Genomic DNA, 20,517 nt, shown 5'->3' on the forward strand with positions numbered 1-20,517 from the left:
AAGATTATGATAAATGGAGTAATTAAAGGAATTAAATCCCTTTGCCCAGCTGAAAAGACTGAACGCGCAGTGACCTTCACCCGCGGATCGTTAGCCCCCATTGGGACGATTGTGCGGGCCTTACAGCTCACAATGCTCACAGGCAGCCCCCTCGAGAGCTGCCTGAGCGTGCTGCACTCCCATAAAAACAACACACACTGGATGTGTATCCCCACCCGTGATGAAGTGTGGGCAGGGATGAACACATTTATTGAATTGCAGTGGTTGTTCGCTCCCCATTTTAACTTAAATGTGTCTGCAATAGTCAGTATAAGGTTTTTTGTGTGTGGTGAAACTCCTTTCAAACAACAGAGGGACAAAAACACCAGAACTGATAGACAATGATTACATAGAGCGCTACTGAAGGCACAGAAGTGTTCACGTCACGGGTGCTTTTATAGTTTCCGGGTCTATGACGTCACCCGCCTATGACGTTCTGTCACTTTATTGGACTGGTTACATACATGCTTCAGGACACAATCACGCAGAGGCGTTCCCACAGCGGTGACGCAGCGTCTCTTCCCTATTCAGGAAACTCCTGTTAACACATATCATGTGTAAGTATTTGACTGCATATTCAGTACAATGGCCTGCCTGGAAAAATCATTTAATAATGTCCAGCCATGCACTGTAAAAAAATATTGTTGGTTTAACTTAGAAAAGTAAGTTACCTGCTGCCTTAACATTTTTAGTTAATACAATGAAGGAGATTGGTTTAATAAATAGAAACTCAAACTATTATGTTATCTGAACTACAAATATTATTTAAGTTGATTCGACAAAATAGAAACAGTAAAAAATGTACTGTGTGGATGCCACTTAGACTATCCTTTGAGCAAAATCCAAGCAGTGTTGTAGGATACCTTTAACTGTGATTTGGGCTTTCTGTGAGCCTCAGCATCTGTTTGAAGTTTCCCTATTTTATTCTGAAAGGCAATAATCTAACATCTACAAGCTACTTGTCCTCGCTGACCCGCAAAGCTCCCTGTCAGAGATCTATACTTTTTCTTCTGCCGAACCTGTTCTGAATGGTTAATGGTGACTGGCAGCACACCATGAAGAAAACTGCCCTGGGCAAGTGTTCGTTTCTAACGTGTGTTGACTTGTTTGTAAAACACTTGAGGTCCTGAAAACAACATGCATCTTGCCAAGCATGTACTTCTGATGTGCATCGAAAACAACCACATGTCAGAAAAGGTTTCTTTACTTCTGTGTAAAACACAGCTTCCTTTCCACACAGTGCTGTGAATATTTCATATATTTTATGTTGCACTGTTAAGCACAGTGATCAAATTGCATTACTTAAACATTGAATGACTACAGAACTCTGATTCCAAGTACATACATAGGAATGTCTACATATAAAATATGATTGTTTAATAAAACAATTGATCAGACAAATGTGCAGAGTGGAGATTTCAAATAATACAGCATTCCACTTATGATTTCCAACCTTTACACACAAAAATGCAAATATTTTTTGGGTCCATGGAAGTGATTTTCATTGCAATTAAATATTCCTTGTGCATTTTTGCCAGAAAAGAGGCTATAATATGACTTTTTTTTCAGTTAATTTGAATTAATATATCATACATTCTTTTATTTGCAATTGGGTTACCATATAATACAGTAATTTCATTTAACATAACCCTATTCCTTCAGCAGCAATATGGTCTCAAATGTAATCTATCAAAATCTCATATATCCCACATCCTCTTTAATATACTTTAATTCATTCAGAGCAGATATATTTTCTTATTAAAAAAATAAATACCAAGTCTCTACAAATATGGAACTTCTGTCACCCTAATAAAACTGATTTAATTGATAAGTTAATTAACTTGAGATTAAATGATATGTAGATTTAAGTTTAATAATAAACTTAATTATAACCTGAATATTCTCTTAACGTGCCCCCTAATAACTCATTTGACATGCTCCATTTGCACTTCAAATATCCACTGATTGTTTTGGTAGATCTTGCTCCAATGGAATAAAATATTTCACATATAAATGAGACACCATGATCAGGACAATATGCCGAAATTAAAAATCCCATTGCATGTTTTAAAGCAATAGCATTTCAGAAAATGTATATTTAAACACTACATTTTTAGGCATTTGAATTGATTTGAAATAAAATCAAGCGCTATTTTAATTGAAATAGTATTTCAAATGGACATTATCATTTTGCTTAGTTTTGGGGCAAAATCTTTTACATTAAGATGCCAATTAAATATTTAAATATGAACTTAAAGGGATAGTTCACCCAAAAGTGAACATTTACTCATCCTCAAGGCATAAGTGGATATGACATTCTTCTTGCAGAAAAATACAATCAGAGCTATATAAAAAAATGTCCTAGCTCTTCCAAAATTTATAATAGAATACCTTTATTAACCCCCCCAGAGTCGTATGGATTACTCTTATAACGGATGGATGCACTTTTGGGCTGCCATTCACTGCCATATAATGCTTGGAAGAGCCAGGGCATTTTTAAATATAATTCTGATTGTATTCGTCTGAAAGAAAAATTTATTTTACACCTAGGATTGAGGCTTGAGGGTGAGTAAATCATGCATGGAGTAATTTTCACTTTTGGGTGAACTATCCCTTTAATGTGTAGATGAAAATGTAAACGAGAAAATCAAAATATCATTCTGTGCAAATTTAAGCATGTACATACAGTGACTTAAATATGTCCATATTTGGTATAACAAAATTCAAAGAATAAAAAACATTCAAATGACAAAAGATGCGTCATTATGCTGCACTCGTAAGTCAATGGCTTTTGAATAACTTATGAATTTTAAGAAAGACAGTCTCGTTGTGAAAACTCAACAATTAAACTTGAAAATAGCAAGTACAATCCTTTTATACTCTTTTCGAAAGTTGTGGTTTAGCACTCCATATATAACACCATTCAGGCAGCTGTTGAAGTATGCCATGAAGTAGCTGGCTGTGAAGAGCCACTCGGGTATGGATTGACCCAGTCTAGGGTGGATCGCCACCGCCAGGCCTATCAAGTTCAACGGAGCCCAGCAGACAGCGAACAATACAAACACCACAAACATGGTGAGAAAGTTCCGGAAGTCATGAGGCTTGATCTTGGGCCGACTGTCGGGCTTGACCCGTCTGCGGACCTGTATGACGAGGATCCAGATGCGCAGGTAGCAGTATGTGACGATGCCGATGGGCAGAATGAAATGAACCACCACCACAGTAATAGTGTAGAGCGAGCTCACTGATTGGGCGAAGGTGCACGAGTAGACGCGTGGGTCATACTGCAGAGACTCCACAAACCAATTGGGGGCGATTGCCAAGATAGTCAGTGCCCAGACCAGCACCACGTAGCATATTGTATTCTTGTTGGAGAAGAGCTTGTCGTACTTAAGGCTGTGGCAGATATAACAGTAGCGGTTGATGGCGATACCTGTGATGTTGAAAATAGAGCCAATCACGCTGAGCCCCATGAGGAAGCCACTGATTTGGCAGTGAATATCGCCAGCGATCCAGCCGTCATGGAAGATGGCCGTTAGAACGAGTGGGTAGGGGTAGATGGCTACTACCAGATCTGCTATCGCCAAACTCACCACAAAGGCATTACCTGTCAGGACGAGAGAAAAAGATCACTGAAAACAGGTTGCGGTATCTACTTTTCATTCTCTTCTTGAATATCACAAATAGACCTGGGAAAAAACTCAAGCTTAGAAGGAAATGTCTAGACAATACATTGCAAACCTGCCTTTAAAAAAACTGATTGAAAGCTATGAACAGTTGCTTCACGGTTATGCAAGATCGATAGATCGATTGTTTTTCTAACGTGATTTGTACAGAAATGTACATTTTTTAGAAAAAATAATAAGCATGAGGTTCCACCCCAAAATCGAAACCCTAACGCTCAAAATAATTAATTGGTTTGAGAAGAGCCAACTCAAATTAAACAAATAAATTCAATCAAATTAACTTTTGAGTATTTCTTTTGAGTTCACAAAACTGACGCATTTTGTACAAAACATCTGAATTGTTTCATTGTTTTGAGAGTTACGAACTAAATTGGACTGGTATTTCTATTTCCCAGAATGCTTTATTGTTATTGTTATGTTGGTTTTTTTGGGGGGTGAAGCATGAGCTTAGTTTGAGAACAGATTTACATTATGTTAAATGTTCTATATTGCCGTAATCATTCAGCAAGTGTAATGCTATGCTAATTTTATCAAAGCATTGTGTTACCAATTAGCAATGTAGCATTTATTGAATTAGCTAGTTAAAGCAAGCCAAGCTTCCACAACTAAAAATATTTAAGTTGATCATTTTAATTTAAATGACTGAATTTGCTTACTCAGATATTTGAAGTTAAGCGCAATTAAAATGTATGAGTACAAAATAAACATCTGCAAGTTCTGCTTTAACTATTTAAAAAATGTAGGTAATGTGATTGCCTCCATTTTTTTGAGTTTGGCCAACTTATTTGGGTTTACAGTGTAAGATTTAATACACCATTAAGTGATTTCTATTATTTCTAATCTGAATAAATATTAAAATTTAAAGCAGTCTCGTCATTAGTTAGGATAGGATCTTGCGTGACACTGCCAGGACAGTAGAAGAAGTCAATGTACACTAATCCTCGCTATAGCACCCCTTGTGGAAACACTGAGAATGCAAGATTTGTCAGGGGTTTTTTTATAGGGTTTTTCACAATCCATGTTGTTTTATGTCTGCTACTTCATCATCTGAACCTAAAATTCTAATTGGTTTTAAGGCATGAATTCCTCAAGCTCAAATAAGAAGCATCCGTGAACATAGATGGCAGATTTCAAATTGTGTATTCATGCCATTGAGATAACTTTCTCCAGGTATTATAGACAAACTTCAAAATACAATGACTCATTAAATCGAGCATGCAAAGGTAGAAGCATTTGCATTCATATAGTTGTCAAGTGTATGTTTCAGGTCTGACCCATTGTAATGCCATAGAGGAACCGCAGAACACCTGATTGAACACGTGAAACCAGCTTGTTTGTACATATTTTTCGAGGTGGCTAATTTGTGTGAATTCGACCTCACTCGTACAAATTTGTAAGATTATTCAAAAGCATCATCAGGAAAGACCACCCCTAAACCCATTACTGGGGTCTAGACAAATTGTAGCAAAACGTACGAGTGAGGTCATACGAATTTGTACAAATTAGCCACCTCATAAAATACGTACGAATTGTGATCATACAAATCCCCTTATTTGGCATTTAACAGTCTTACACTGATGGTAAAGTCTCTTGTTGTACTCTGTTGTGCGACTGAAATTAACGGCCATGTTACCTTTCCATGAGTGGATTATCATTCTTTATTTTAGCATGAATGTCAGAAACAAAACCCAGTCTATGTGATAAGCCCAAAACAAATAGACGTGCTTGATATAGTCACAAACAAACCTTATGTGCAGTAAATATCAATATCAAACTGTGTGTAGACAAATCCAGGGGGTTTAAACAATGACCTACACAGGATAATTGGATCTTGTAATGTTTGAGTAACATCTTCATACTCCATTACGATGCTCATGTAGCTAAAGACGGTCCACGTTATAAAACCAATAATTGACCTTTCTTCTTTAAAGAAAGGATTTGCTAGTTCTGTGTAACTAAGAGGCTTTTAAAATCTAACGAAACAGTTAAACCGTGCCCATGCCTGTGAAGCACTTTGAACATATGTTTTTATATTTAGTACTAGTGTGGCATCTCATATGGGGGCTGACTTTCATAATAAAATGCTGTTTTACACAGCAACACAATAAACACTAATGAAATGGTTTTATTGTGAATTTCAATATCTATTTAAAAGGCACTTTCAAGTACACTCCAGGTACTAGATTATCCATTAAACAAGTGCTGCATTGACTTCTGCATCCACTTCTATGACTGGAGGCAAGGAATTGAATTCTTTGAATTATCGAGCACACATCCAGCTGTGTTAAACTCCCACGTGTCGGAAGGGTTCGGATGTGAGCAACACAGTTATTGCAAAGGATTTTAACCCTGGTATCCAATTTAACATTTTTGATATTTTAGTGTACTTACTGGTATTTTTGAAATGGCTTAAACCAGGGTGCCTTATCTTCTGCTTATCAACTCAATCAGCAACAAATGTATAGAACATGTTAATGGTGCTTCTCTTCACAGTCATCACAGTGCAGAAATTAGGGACAGGTTTCCATGATTGGTGTTAAAAATGTATGTGGAAAAGTGTCTGTAGGTTGAAAAGGTGTCAAATGATATGTGACCCAGGACCACAAAACCAGTAATAAGGGTCCGTTTATTTTGAAATTGAGATAAAATAAGCTTTTCCGTTGATGTGTGGTTTGTTAGGATAGGACAATATTTGACTGAGATACAACTATTTGAAAATCTGAGGGTGTTAAAAAATTGCCACAAATATAAAATTCAAAAAAATTGCCACAAATATACCGTGTGACTGGTTTTGTGGTCCAGGGTCACATATTAAGACATGAGGAAGAACTGGTTTTGTGGGATTGTTCAAGTCTTTCTGTGTTGCACGGGTAGCACTGCACAATTAATTCACAGTTCACCTCGTCTCGCTCAACAGATATCTGTGATGACAAGACATATGTAAATTCATGCCTACAGGCTGTCATTTTGAAACAAGCTCACAGCGTTGTTCTGGGAGTTCAGTTAGGTGATCAAAGTATAGACTTTTTACTGATGGGAGTGTGCGCATTTTGATGGACTGGATTGTTCTTCATATGAACTCTGCTGTCTTGGAGGTACTTTCATTGGTCCATGTCGGCTTTTTCTTCATTTCTCTCGCCCGACAGAGTTTGGGTTCCTTGCCACAGTTGCTTTTGGCTTGCTTAGTTGGGGTTTCATATTCAGTGATATTAACAATTTGAATGAACAGACGCTATCAAATGAGAAGAAAACTTGAACTGAATTGAGCTGGATGATGACACTATTGTCTTCTTTACTGCTGATTTGTTTCATAATTGATGAATTTTGCAACATTGACAGTGTTATTGAACTCAACTGAATCAACATTGAACTGACTTGCGCTGAATCACAATACTTTTGTCTTCTGTAGTGCTGCTTATATAGTAGCTGAATTGAACTTGTTTCAAAATTGATGAACTTTACAAAGTTATTGAACTGAACTGAATCAACACCGAACTGAACTGAGCTTAATAATGACACTACTGTCTTTTTAGAGCTTCTTTACATCAGTATTTTCATTTGTTTTATATAAAAATTTGCATAATTCATTCAGTTTATTACTGTGAAGCTGCTTTGAAACAATCTGGGGTGCGTTTCCCGTACTGTACACTGATCAGGCATAACATTATGACAGGTGAAATGAATAACACTGATTATCTCTTCATCACGGCACCTGTTAGTGGGTGGGATATATTAGGCAGCAAGTGAACATTTAGATGACTGGGTCAGAGAATATCCAAAACTGCAGCTCTTGTGGGGTGTTCCCGGCCCGCAGTGGTCAGTATCTATCAAAAGTGGTCCAAGGAAGGAACAGTGGTGAACCGGCGATAGGGTCATGGGTGGCCAAGGCTCGTTGATGCATGTGTGGAGCGAAGGCTGGACCGCGTGGTCCGATCAAACAGACGAGCTACTGTAGCTCAAATTTCTCAAGTTAATGCTGGTTCTGGTGGAGAGGTGTCTGCTGCAGACCAGTCAGGGTGCCCATGCTGACCCCTGTCCACCGCCGAAAGCAATCAACAGTGGGCACGTGAGCATCAGAACTGGACCACGGAGCGATGGAAGAAGGTGGCCTGGTCTGATGAATCATGTTTTCTTTTACATCACTTGGATTGCCAGGTGCTTGTGCATTGCTTGCCTGGGGGAACATATGGTACCAGGATGCACTATGGGAAGAAGGCAAGCTGGCGGAGGCAGTGTGATGCTTTTGGCAATGTTCTGCAGGGAAACCTTGGGTCCTGCCATCCATGTGGATGTTGCTTTGACACGTACCACCTACCTAAGCATTGTTGCAGACCATGTACACCCTTTCATGGAAACGGTATTCCCTGGTGGCTGAACAAACAAGTCCGATCCATGGAGGCCCCAGCTCGCAACTCACAAGACTTAAAGGATCTGCTGCTAACATCTTGGTGCCAGATACCACAGCACACCTTCAGGGGTCTAGTGGAGTCCATACTCAACGGGTCAGGGCTGTTTTGGCAGCAAAAGGGGGACCAACACAATGTTATGCCTGATCAGTGTATTTAACATTATCATTTGTCTGGCTATCACCAGACCAAGCTCAATTTAAGATTGAACATTGGTCTGGGGAGTCTGCTATGTATTTTCTACTGCATAAGAGGCGTGATAAACGAGCATAATTCAAATGACTCATGTTTACGTTCCCCTGGGTGTAGTTCTCAGTGTCGCACTCTGTCTCAATTGCCTGTATCCACTTTTTAGTTTTTTTGGTCAACAGCTTATAAAAACTTCTTGGTTTTTGGTTCTGGGTTTTGTTTAGCTTGTTTGCTGTACACTTTAGCCACGTTTCCATCGCAGGAACTTTCCCCAGGAACTAGGAACTTTGGGGTGGTACTCGGTGTGTTTCAACCGCAGGAACCAGGGTCTAAATGAAGTTCCGGGTAAATATTTCCCCCTCCAAACGGCCCTGCTCGTGAGGTAGTACTTTTTCAAAGTTCAGGAACTTTCGGGGGTGGGACTTGGGCGCTGAACATGCTGATTTGTTGAGCTCACACAGCATTTTATTTCAACCGGCATTTTTAAAATTCTTTAGTGAGGTTCGTTCTGCGTTCAGTAAATAAATATCAATCTTGCTCTTTCTGTCCGATGGCGCGCATTGTCTCAGCAATCTCACGGTCAATGTCCGTGATAGCTGATAATAACATATGTTGCCTTATCTTAACATCCATACTTGTTATTGTTGCAGACAGTGTTGCACAAAAATGATTACTGTCCGTTGCTGACTGGGAGGAGCAGTCTCTATAGCGTGCCAAGTGGATAAGCCAGTCTGTGATTGGTTCCCGCAAAAGTGGAACAGAAGCAGTAGAAAGGAATGTACAGGTTTCCAGACTGAGCTGCAGGGCGAAATCAAATCACTGGCAGATCAGGCTGGGTTTACCCAATCTACTTATAGTTCTGTCATGACAACTCTCTGAAGAGTTTAGCATGGTAATGGATATGACAATGTTAATGTATTTGGTCTTGGCGGAACAGATCTGCTATGCTGCTGCAGAGCAAGTACGACTTACTTCTGCCAATGCATACACGACACACTGCTGTGAGCATGTAAGACATGCCGCTGCTACACAAATAGTATATATGAAATTACCCGTAGAAAGTAGAGGTGGAGGGTTTAAGAGGAACTTTGAAGATACGCTGCAAACTGCTACAACAAACACTGACTAACTATTTAAATGTCGAGCAGCAAACTCATTGGCTGCAGATCCTACAAGAACCAATCAGCTTGTGCCGTGTAGTTAATGATGTAATTGTAAGTAGGTTGTGTTAAGGATCCATCATAGTTTTTTAATTTACATAAACAATAGAAAGCGGTTCATTTTTTAATCATGTTAACATGCCGTACACACTTTACTCCCATTATATATGTAGTTCATTCAGTCAGCAGCTTTCTCCACAACATAATTTCTATGAACTGTTTTTTTCCCCTGTAGTTTTCCATTCATCCCTTATGTATTTATGCACATTCTTCAAAAACAGCGCTGATTGTGACACACTTAAAAATAAAGATTGAAATGTATATTATGTTTAAATATCCAAGAGCAAGTTCACATCATGTCAGCTGTAGTACCAACCACAGTTTGCGACACGTTTGCGAATGTTCGTTGGAACTTTGGTTTCGGGAAATGCCAAATCGTTCCACTATGTTGGTTATGACGGATATTGAAATGTTTTTGGGAAACGCACCCCTGTATTGAGCTATTTAAATAAATATGACAACTTCAATGTCACAAGAAGGGAGGCCAAGAATGTTTTAGATTTGTCTGCTATAGATTAATTAGTTGGCTATTGATGAATATGATGGAAATGGGACACAAATTGAATTTTGTCACTTTTGCATCACTCAGTCTGAAATCTCAGGACCAGCGATGGAATAAATCATCACATTTATCACACATTAGCTTTGATCCAGATTCCCTATCCTTAATGGATCTGCCCTCGCTGAGCATCAAGTGACGAGATAAGTACAGCTTAAGTGTTTACAATGAAAACACATTGAAAAAGACCTATAGAGCTATACAGTGCCTTATAGAGATTATTGTCTGGTCATTGCTAAACACTGCAAAAATGTATTTTCTTTAGCAAAAATGTTCACATGAAAAAAGTAGGGCAAAAATAATATTAAAACTGTATAAATAATAAGTTTTTATCTTGTTTTAAGGTTTTTTTAAATATTTTTTTACTGATGAAGAATTGTTGTTTTGCAGTGTACTTATTTCAGGGTTAAAAAAATATCCCCCAAGGTATTCAACAAGAGATCATATGATGTAAAAATAAATGTGATGGTATCTCTAAAACAACCACACATCACATTGCAGCAAAACACTAGAGCTCTAATTACTGGGGGTGTGTCAGCAGTTCATGAATCCGTCTCACTGCCAGCGATTTTGTGAGCTCCTGCTTAGAGGAAACATTGACAGTACAAATCACACTTTGTTTAGTTTCGTTCCTTCAGGGAGTCTAATAAACAGAATTAAACATCACATAAGATGATATTTCTGTGTGGAACTAGTATCTATAAGGCTACACATGTTGCATTAGCCAGAAGATTATATAATCTATATGTGTCTGGTTAGCATGTGTCTCAGTTTCAAGCTCTGTTTGAAACTTTATTTCTCATACCAAAAAAAAAAAAAAAAAAGTAGAAGATATAATTAGGAAAAGTGTGTCTCATTTGTCTTCACACATTCTCAGTGCTTGTCTCCTTTAAATGTCAATCATTAGTTGGTCAGGCAAAATGACTGTACATTAGAAACACTTAAAGTTTACATCTCCAAAGGAAAAGGTCAGGCTGTGCTGTGTTCAGGAGATAAGACCAGTGGCCAGAGGTAGATTGAGATGTTGCAACTCACCCCACAGACTAAAATGGCCATGTTAACAGAGCAGCATGCAGAGGCATCCATACAGCAGCTGCATACCACAATGCTTTTGTCTTGTCTTTTGTTTTGTTTGATGCCTCATGTGATCATAATGGTCTGGAAATAATTTATGAGTCAATTACTCTGTGTCTGAATCTTTAAAAAAAGAATGAACAGTGACAGATAGATAATCAGTTACTGGTATCGGGTCTATGAATAAATACCCCCATTTGACACAATAAAAAATAACAGTGATCACAGTTTGTTGTGCAAATTAATTTTTTCAGCTGCTCATTCTCAATAAAGTTTTGCTTGTGGCTTAGTTAAAACAATGATGAACATTTGAGACCATTTAGCTTGCAAAACAATTGTGCATAAATATTATTATTAGTATTGTATTATGATTATTTACCTTTTTTATTATTACTATTATTAAGAACTGCTGTGTTCTTGTTTTAGATTATTTTGGGAACTTTTATTAGTTGCACAGGTTTAAATACCAGCAGACCATGTGATGATAATAATACATATTCATAATGCAGATTTTTTTGTTGTTGTTGTTGTAGACTAATGATTATTTACTAGGCTACTCTGTTATTTTCTTGATCAATCAGAGATATCAGTAGATCTTTAATAATGTTCATTCAGAAGCTTCCAAATAAATGACTGTCTGTCAGCATGCTGAATTATAGAGATGAAGACATTTACCTGCCTTCCTGAGCTTTTTGTTTCTGAAGACTGATACAATGACCAACAGGTTGCCCAGAACATCTACTATAATCGTAGTGATCAGAACACTGGAGAGTAAAGTCACCACCCAGGGGAAAGCGAGGTCATTGCTGTCCCGATTTCCTGTCGAAATGTTCCTCAAAGGGGCGTCCGTTCCCTCCACCATCCTCAATTCATCATTACAGGGCAGCGGTGAGGGGTCCAGTCCTCCGTGCCACGGGGATCTTCCGCGCAGCGGGCGCATCCAGACACCGAGCAGGGTAGTGCTCCAGTTCAGTTGCGCGCTCTTACAGCGGCCATGAAGGGATTTCGAGATGATAAAAAGGAAAGCTGTAAATGAAAGAAAAATAGTACCGTTTCAAATTAAATTGCGGCGATACAACCTCGTTTTTAGACATAAAACCCCACTTGACAAGCGGAGGGACATTTGTAATCCAGCGTCTCTTTGGTCGATCATGATAACTTGAGCAGGGATCATGAAGCGCGCTGTGCTTCTCAAGACGCCCATTCATAAATCTGATTCATGTGCACATGAAATACAGGTCGTGTTCTTTCATTCACCTCTTAACCGTGCGTCACCCATTCACAATGCTGCCTCCAAAAAAGCCGCCGGGAAATAGGCTCCAAGAGTTGATAAACATCTCCCAAACTCCAAAAGTTCTCTCATCGTGAGACTCAGTTGGAGAACCAGCGACCTGTCTCATTTATATCCGCATGTGCTCTGACTTGTGCTGCCTTTGTGTGAAGCTGGATGCTGATGCTGAGGATGCTCGTGCTGATCATGTGAGGACACCTGATGACTCCAGCCTTGCGAGCGCAGTTAAAGCTCGCTGTTGTGTCCCAATTAGCGGTGTGCACGAGAGCACACTATAACCAGAATGTTTTGTATGGGGTGTGGGGAGGGGGGGCGCCTGACCCTTAAAGCTGCCCTTAAAATGATGTAAAAAAAGAAGCTCTAAAATGTTGTTCAGCCACGTAATAAGAAAAAATATGCTTTGGTTGGTCAATCTTAACCCTCTGGTGTTGTTCTGTCATTTTATATCGATTTTTTTGTGTGAAAAATCTGTGGCTTTTCTGGCATTCGCTATGTGCTATAGCTACAGTGCATCCGGAGAGTATTCACATCGCTTCACATTTTACACATTTTGTTATGTTACAGCCTTATTCCAAATTAATTAAATTCATTATTTTCCTCAAAATTCTACAAACAATACCCCATAATGACAACGTGAATGAAGTTTGTTTGAAATCTTTGCAAATGTTTTAAAAATAAAAAAAAACTGGGGGGAAAAATCTGTACATAGGTATTCACAGCCTTTGCTTAATCCTATGTTGAAGCACATTTGGCACCAATTACAGCCTCAAGTCTTTTTGAGTAAAACCCCCAAACATACATGAACTGGTGTGACTGTAACACAAAGCAAGTTTTTGCAAATGTGTGAAATAAAATCAATAATTCAAGCACAATGTAGTAAAAAATGGACAGCAATGGGGTTACTCTGTAAAACATCAGAGTACAAAACAGTCACACCCACACACACACACACACACACACACACACACACACACACACACACACACACACACACACACACACACACACACACACACACACACACACACACACACACACACACACACACACACACACACACACACACACACACACACACACACACACACACACACACACACACACACACACACACACACACACACACACACACACACACACACACACACACACACACACACACACACACACACACACACACACACACACACACACACACACACACACACACACACACACACACACACACACACACACACACACACACACACACACACACACACACACACACACACACACACACACACACACACACACACACACACACACACACACACACACACACACACACACACACACACACACACACACACACACACACACACACACACACACACACACACACACACACACACACACACACACACACACACACACACACACACACACACACACACACACACACACACACACACACACACACACACACACACACACACACACACACACACACACACACACACACACACACACACACACACACACACACACACACACACACACACACACACACACACACACACACACACACACACACACACACACACACACACACACACACACACACACACACACACACACACACACACACACACACACACACACACACACACACACACACACACACACACACACACACACACACACACACACACACACACACACACACACACACACACACACACACACACACACACACACACACACACACACACACACACACACACACACACACACACACACACACACACACACACACACACACACACACACACACACACACACACACACACACACACACACACACACACACACACACACACACACACACACACACACACACACACACACACACACACACACACACACACACACACACACACACACACACACACACACACACACACACACACACACACACACACACACACACACACACACACACACACACACACACACACACACACACACACACACACACACACACACACACACACACACACACACACACACACACACACACACACACACACACACACACACACACACACACACACACACACACACACACACACACACACACACACACACACACACACACACACACACACACACACACACACACACACACACACACACACACACACACACACACACACACACACACACACACACACACACACACACACACACACACACACACACACACACACACACACACACACACACACACACACACACACACACACACACACACACACACACACACACACACACACACACACACACACACACACACACACACACACACACACACACACACACACACACACACACACACACACACACACACACACACACACACACACACACACACACACACACACACACACACACACACACACACACACACACACACACACACACACACACACACACACACACACACACACACACACACACACACACACACACACACACACACACACACACACACACACACACACACACACACACACACACACACACACACACACACACACACACACACACACACACACACACACACACACACACACACACACACACACACACACACACACACACACACACACACACACACACACACACACACACACACACACAAGTGAACTGGTGTGGCTGTAACAATGTGTGAAAATTGAACCAGAAGACTCAAATAAGAGGTTGAAATCAGATGGGCCCCAGATTGATTAAGCTCTGATAAAGAATTCCTTTTCAATTTGTACATTTTTTATTGAATTTTTATATCATATAACAAAATGTCTTTCTCTGTGTTCAGGTTTGATTGTAGTAAAATGAATGGAAGAACTGAAACTTCAAATCATTTCAAACAACAAATATCTAAACCTTGACAAAAAGTTACTTTAGACCAGGTTTTTGTTGGTCAATGGTGCAGTCGTTTTCAGTTCCTCAAAATAGCAACGTGCCAACAATGCGCCTGAACACACCTCGTTTTCAGACCAGCACTCCCATGGGCGAACAGATGGGTGCGAGTGCATTTGCTATTTAAAGGTCCCCTGGCATGGATTTTTTTATTATTTTATAATGTTTCCTGAGGTGTACTTATATTGTTAGTATGGTTTTTTTTTACATAAAAAAATGTCATAATTTAGAAATAAAAGGCATTTTTCTATCTTAATATTAGCCCTCTGGCTTGAATGCTCTGTTTGAAGGGGCGTGTCTGCTGTGAAACTTCAGTGAAAACGCCCACTGTTGTGATTGGGGGTGTGGTTTAGAGAGGTCTGCAAGCGCTGCCAGAGAAAGACAGACTGCATGTGTACCAGAGAGAAGTAGAGCTGGATAAAGATTGCTGAGAAAGTTATATTGTAAGGAGTTGTTGACAGCGCAAGTTTATTTTGTTTGTAAGAGTTCTGAATAAACACGAATCCCAGTCATGCCGACCCTGTCTTCTTCCTCCTTATTCTACGAACTTTGTAACATGTGGAACCCCTCTTGAATACTTTTACCAAGTTTTTTTTTACCATCACAGCCGTCGAGATGAAGGAATCATCAAAGTGTTGATTATAGCATTATTTTTAGATCTTTTCCCATCACATGAAAGGCTTGAGCATTGAGTAGACTGACAGTCTGTTGATCGCATGAATGCAGTGATCTCGTCATTGCAGCGTGTTTTCTCTCTCAAAATGCTTTCACCACAACTAACAGAGCTTTGTTGTGCAGCATAACAGCATCATTCATTATGACGGCAGTTTGGGCAAGTGTGCAGATACACTCACAATGTGTGATTGACAGCTCCGAACATTATAAAGAGAGTGTTTTTTGATCGCTAATCTAGCGTCTAATCAAAATTGAAATAACAGATTTGTTTCATGTTTTGTTTCACTGGCTTGATTCACTGATGCATTACGCTTAGGGCATCAAGACGGCCAGCGGCGAGACTGACAGTATTAAACCATTTAGAAAGAAAGTCTGCGTGAACTTGAATGATTAGCTACACATCAGAAATCAATGTGTTGTGCCTGTGCTGACATCGCAACTGATAAACGGAATCCATTTTATCCAAATTCCCTGGGCGGGAATTTTTATCAAAATGTCTAGCCACTTGGGGACCATATACAGGCTAGGAGAAATACAAAGTTCAGTCATGAAACTCTATTAATCACCGATTGGTTCTTTCAGTTCTACGACACCAACCAATCGGAGGTACTTCCTCATTTACGTGGCTTTACTTATACCGTATCCTAGCAGCTATCCGCATGCTGCGCAATTATGAGAACTCCGATAATCCCACCTCCTCCCCAGCGCCACCTGTAGAGATCTGCTGGGGGTTACATCATTCTGTAGCAGCCTTCCTTGTTGTTATCTTGACTAAGCTGAACATTATGTATTTGCTCAGCCGCAGCAGCAGCAGCGTAGCAGATCTCGTCCGCCAAAATCCAGCCTATGTACATTCCATGCTCTATGCTAATAAAATGCTGGTTGAATCTATTTCACTTTGAGAGTTGTCATGATTGAACTCATTTTAATGTAATAAAAACCTCATAAAATGAAAATTTCATGCCATGGGACCTTTAAACAAAGTGGTGCTGGATGTGAAAATTATACTTGCGTCTGGCTGAAACTAGCAAAAAAACACTTGCATCACGCCTGTCATTGCATTGCGCCAGGCGTACGATAGGGCCCCTTGTCTCTATTTTAACATGAAATACAGTTTTAATTGAAAAATCTTTGTTTTGTTTTTTTTTGTAAAAAGTGAATTACTTTCAATGGGGAAAATGTATCATAATTATTGCATAAATATTAATTAGTAACACATCATTTTCTCAAAATAAAATATACAGTATTATTGAACAAAAATATATTACATTGATTTTACTGGGGGGAAAAAATTGGTTCGTTTGGTCAAACAAACACTGCATGTGACACTCAAATGAACAACACCAGAGGGTTCATTATGACATAAATTCATAATTATGAAATAAAAAGTCAAAATTATGATATTTAATTTAGACTTTTATGCCATAATTTAGACTATTTATGTAATAATTATGACTTTGTGATGACCCACATAAGAGGACTGTAAGAGACATTCACTAAGGGACTGTACCTTTACGGGAGAGAGGTTGTGATATGAGAATTCTGGTTGAACGTTTGTCGTCGTTATTGATCTCACTCGCTCTACAGTTCTGAGTTATATATAAAGTGGAGAGTAAAGCTGACTCGACCCATCTCCGTCTCTTGTCTCCTCACTTATTGCACTCCACAACTTTATACTTTGATGTTGTCATAATTTGTCATCATTTTTTGTGTGCTATAATTATGCCTTTACATGTAATAATTTTGGCTTTTTATGCCATCATTTCAACTTATTATGTCAAAATCATGACTTATGTCATAATTATGTAAAAAGAAAAAAAAAGACATTAGCATGGACACATGATGGGTGAATTAATGCACTGCTGCGATTATTAGGTAAAACGTGTATTCATCAATATTACTGATAAATTGTCCAAATATATCTATATTACTCATCACTCTAAAATGCTGGGTTCAAAACAACCCAAGTTGGGTCAAAAAATGGACAAACCCAGCAATGGAGTTAAATGTTTGCCCAATGTGCTGGGCTGTTTTATTTAACCCAACTATTGTTTAAAAATGACTATATGGCTGGCTTAAAATGAAGCCAAAATAGGTTGGAAATAATTATAGAGGCAACAATAACAATTAAAAGGTGAACATTTTTAATAAGAAATGTATTAATGTTTAATTATTATTCATTAAACTTTTTAATAATGTTCATTTATTAAACATTAATAAATGTTAATTTCCAACATACTTTTTTTTATTTTAAGCAAGCAATACAGTAATTTTATATATAAAATTCCACCCCATATGTTTCCACCCCTGTTCTTTCCTCTTTCCCCTTCCATTGCATTAGCTTTGAACTGTTGCTGCCTGTTTTTGTGCTGGATTTCAAAAGGTTAAATTGCACATAATATCTAGTATGCAAGTACGATTAATCCCATTATCTTTTTCTCTATCCAGAAGTCTATTGTTACTACCATAGCCATATCACCCTGTAGCCCAAGACTGGTTGCCCACTGAAGCTAAGCAGGGTTGAGCCTCCTGGAAAAATGGATAGCAGCTGGAAGAGGTGTTAGTGAGGCCAGCAGGGGGCACTCACCCTGTGGTCTGTGTGGGCCCTAACGGCACAGTATAGTGATAGGGACACTATAGCCTACTGCCAAAAAGCATCGTCCTTTGGACGAGACATTAAACCAAGGTCCTGACTCTCTGTGGCCATTAAAAATCCCATGGCACTTCTTGTAAAAGAATAGTGGTGTAAACTCGGTGTCCTGGCTACATTCCCTCCATTTGCGCTTATCAATCATGGCCTCCTTATAATCCCCATCAACTGAATTGGCTGTATCACTCTCTCTCCTCTCCACCTAGCTGGTGTGTGGTAAGCACACTGGCGCCGTTGTACTGTGGTGTCACAGTGTATTTTTGTTTTGGTTCATGTTCTTATTTTGTTATGTTCAATAAGGTTTCCTGGTTTGTCATGTGATTCCATTGTGCCCTCATGTGATCATGACATGTGCTTCTCTTGTGTCATGTTATCATTGGTTCATTGTCTTGATTGTTCCTTGTATATTTAAGCCCTCATGTTTGCCTTGTTCCCTTGTCTAGTATTATTCCCTGTGTGAGTTCTGTGTCTGTTCGAGTCAAGTCTGTTCGAGTCAAGTCTGTTCGAGTTAAGTCTGTTCGAGTTAAGTCTGTTCGAGTCAAGTCTGTTCGAGTCAAGTCTGTTCGAGTCAAGTCTGTTCGAGTCAAGTCTGTTCGAGTCAAGTCCTTTTTTTTGTTTTGTAAATAAACTGCACTTTGGTTCTTAAAGCTTGCCTCCAGTGGATCCTTAATGTTACAGAATACTAGACCAACCAGCAATGAACCCAGCAGTCACCCTACTCCGCCTCGGTCAAGGTGAACCCATTGAGAATTATGTTGAAGAGTTTCGTGAGCTTTGTCATGCTGGACTTTAATGATGTAACATTAAAGGACATTTTTAGGATGGGGCTAAATTAACCGAGGTCTCGATTGCCAGGCGGGAAAATGTACTTTTCCCTGGCCCAATATATCGACCATGCGCTACTGTTGAGTGGCTCTGCTTTCACTGTGTGTTTTGCAGATGAGGAGCCCCGCAATCCCTCAGTGCACTCCACACCAGAATGTTTCCACACCCCAACCATCATGTCAGGATTTGTTCATGCCACGACTGCCCTGCCACAGTCTGTCCATGTCCAGAGTCCGGTGACGTCTCCTGTCCATGACCAGAGTCCTGCGACGTATCCTGTCTGTGACCAGAGTCACATGGCATCTCCTGTCCGTGACCAGGGTCCAGCGACGTCTCCTGGTACCTGGAGATGCACCTGGCTTAGGTACATCTTAACTGCCTTAACTGCCCCTGAACTGCCTGCACCACTATGGTCCCTTGAACTTCCTGCAACACCATGGCTTCCTGCACTTCTATGGTCCCCTGAAACACTGTAACACCAACATATTGCCATACCAATATATTGCCCTTCTCTCTTTTTTTCTTTTCTTTTTTCTATATGTATCAAAACAAATAAACTAAATTAGAATTCTAGAATAAAGAACAAGACCATACTTTCAATTCTTTGCTTTTCTTTTTATATTCCAGCATTTTTTGTAAGTTAACTTATTTCTCCAGTCCTATATATATATAGTATATGGCTCATAATAAGCTGTCAGTAATGGTACATTTTCTGATATATTCCACTGCCTCATCATCTGTCAGTCTGCCAAGTCCATACATATTTTATCCTTTATCTTGTCATTCTTGGTTGGTTTATTGACAAGTTTATGACAGCAATATTAGTGTAAATGCATGTAGGAGTACATACACACTCACTTCATATAATGATTCTGTTGAAGATAACATTTTTATTTTAAAGGGGAAAAAAAGATTTTTATTCATTCTATGTCAACAAAA

At 39.6% G+C, this 20,517-nt stretch overlaps 2 protein-coding genes across 2 annotated transcripts in view; one reads left to right on the forward strand and one right to left on the reverse strand.

The window, feature by feature from the left end:
- slc36a1 (solute carrier family 36 member 1) overlaps positions 1-20,176 on the forward strand; it is a 93,263-nt gene extending 73,087 nt beyond the window's left edge. Inside the window, exon 12 of the mRNA XM_079838219.1 lies at positions 19,693-20,176. Within this exon, the coding sequence (XP_079694345.1) occupies positions 19,693-20,054 (362 nt within the window). The 3' untranslated portion in view covers positions 20,055-20,176. The remainder of the gene's footprint in view (positions 1-19,692) is intronic.
- Positions 2,877-12,035, reverse strand: mtnr1al (melatonin receptor type 1A like; the record flags this gene model as incomplete). The annotated part of the gene is made up of 2 exons (XM_079838652.1): positions 2,877-3,646; positions 11,849-12,035. 2 exons carry the CDS (start codon positions 12,033-12,035, stop codon positions 2,877-2,879), a joined length of 957 nt encoding a protein of 318 aa, XP_079694778.1.
- Positions 20,177-20,517: the final 341 nt, after the last annotated feature.

The sequence above is a fragment of the Gobio gobio genome, assembly GCF_949357685.1.
Source record: "Gobio gobio genome assembly, chromosome: 16".
NCBI lineage: Eukaryota > Metazoa > Chordata > Actinopteri > Cypriniformes > Gobionidae > Gobio > Gobio gobio.